Source organism: Cryptomeria japonica, unplaced genomic scaffold (assembly GCF_030272615.1).
Source record: "Cryptomeria japonica unplaced genomic scaffold, Sugi_1.0 HiC_scaffold_239, whole genome shotgun sequence".
NCBI lineage: Eukaryota > Viridiplantae > Streptophyta > Pinopsida > Cupressales > Cupressaceae > Cryptomeria > Cryptomeria japonica.
The window spans coordinates 213,051-215,040 of NW_026729061.1; the positions used below are offsets into that span (position 1 = coordinate 213,051).

Consider the following 1,990-nt stretch of genomic DNA (forward strand, 5'->3'; position numbering starts at 1 on the left):
ATGGCATACAAAAATGTGGTCACAATGCTTGCGGTAAATCTGTTCATGTGCTGCTTTTGTACGTTACTTCTTGCGGAAGCTATGCGCGCAAACCACCAGTTCAGAAGTGATTCAGCCTTTAGCAGGCTCAAAAGAATGGAATCCTCAATTAAAGCTCAAAGTACAGGAAAACTGGAACCTCTAGTGGGTATGGGTATTCCTGAGGTGGGCGAGGACAGAGCATATTTCATGATAATCGGAATGGGAACGCCACCAATAAGCATACGCTCACAAGTTGATACGGGCAGCGATCTAATTTGGTTTGACTGCACAGCCCTCCCCACGAGTTCCTCTACCTTCAAATCTCTCCCCTGCCCATCTTCCCTCTGCTCTAATCTTCCCAATTCGACCTGTTCAACCAGCTGTCAATTTTCTCATAATTACACAGGCAGCCGGAACATATCGGGCGAGTTATTCTCGGAGACCTTCACCATGACAAATGGAAGCGGGACTTCGCATTCCTTTGCTGGAGTAGCATTTGGGTGTAGCCATGACACCCAGCGAGACGGCGAGGTGGGTGCTGACGGCGTAGTGTGGAAAAATAGCCTCGTCGGGAGAAATGGCGTCGTGGGGCTTGGGCGACGGAAATTATCGCTCATCTCACAGATTGGCGAGTCTAAATTTTCCTACTGTCTTGCCGATGATTACTCGGAAGACTACGATGACATATCCTCCACGCCTCTCCTTTTCGGCAGCGCAGCAGAATTGAGCGCCACAGGAGTCTAGTCGACGATGATGATAAAAAACTCAGCCACGCCGGAGCTCAACAGCTACTATTACCTCTCAGTGGAAGGAATAAGTGTGGGGAACTTATCTGTGAATATTCCGCAAGGAACGTTCGATATACAAGCGAATGGAAGCGGGGGATTCATCATTGACTCTGTAACACCGTATACTGTTTTACCGAATGGAGCCTTCACTGCAGTAGGATCTGTTTTGGATTCTTTTTCGGATTCTTCTCCTTGGTACAAGAGAATTAACATCTCTCGAGATGGGTTTAGTCTATGCTATCAAGCAACTTATGCCTTTGCACCTTATCTGAATATGACGTTTCACATGGGTGGGGGCGCAGACTATGTTATTGAAGGAAAACAGAATTTCATTACATATACAGACGTTGATCCATCTGTAGTGTGTCTGGCAGTGCTGGATATGGGGGATGCTTCTGTTGAAGGTGTGCCAGCCGTCCTTGGAAATTTCCAACAACAAAATTATCATATTCTCTACGACAATGGCAATGAGACTCTTTCGTTTGTCCCCACCAATTGCAGGCGTCTTATCAATGGCCCTTTATTCTATCCCGAATACACACAGTCTAAAGCTCCAACTTTGAGCTGCCATGGTTTGTCGCTGGTGATACTTTCTATTGTAATTTCTTTATTAATAGATTAATCAAACGCAATAAAATTTCCAAGTTGTTGCTTGATATCAATCGTATGTTAACTGAAAGTAACCATCGCTCCATAATGTTGAATGGGCATGTTGGATAAATAAAGAACACTATAAATGAAGATATTAGTCAATAAATTATTTGATATAGTACATATAAATGATGCCACTGATTATTCATATTTATAATTGTTTTTTTCTATTGTTGTGTAATTTAAAATAGGTTGAAACATTTTTAATAATTTTTATTATGAACATTTCATTCAAAGATATTAGTTAATAGATTGTTTGATATAGTATTATTATTTCATATATATATATTTTTTCTTTTGTTATAATGTAATTTGAAATAGGCTGAAAATATTTATTTGTTTAGATTTGATAATGATTAAATTTTGGTTAATTTGGTCAAGCAATTTTAATTGTAATAATTGTGATGTTGAATCATATTGAACTTTTCATGAAAGTTCAATCAATTGTTTGGAGGTTCAAACTCATCAAAATGAAAAGGAATCATTCAATTTAATATTAATACAAATATATATTAAATAAAATATTAAGA

At 39.1% G+C, this 1,990-nt stretch overlaps 1 protein-coding gene across 1 annotated transcript; it reads left to right on the forward strand.

Annotated features, from left to right (window-relative positions):
• Nucleotides 1–765, forward strand: LOC131869234 (aspartic proteinase nepenthesin-2-like). Its single transcript, XM_059215734.1, has one exon. It carries the CDS (start codon nucleotides 1–3, stop codon nucleotides 763–765), a length of 765 nt encoding a protein of 254 aa, XP_059071717.1.
• The last annotated feature ends 1,225 nt before the right edge of the window (nucleotides 766–1,990 follow it).

Coding starts and splice junctions, on each gene's coding strand:
- LOC131869234 (XM_059215734.1), top strand. CDS start 1: ATGGCATACAAAAATGTGGTCACAATGCTTGCGGTAAATCTGTTCATG.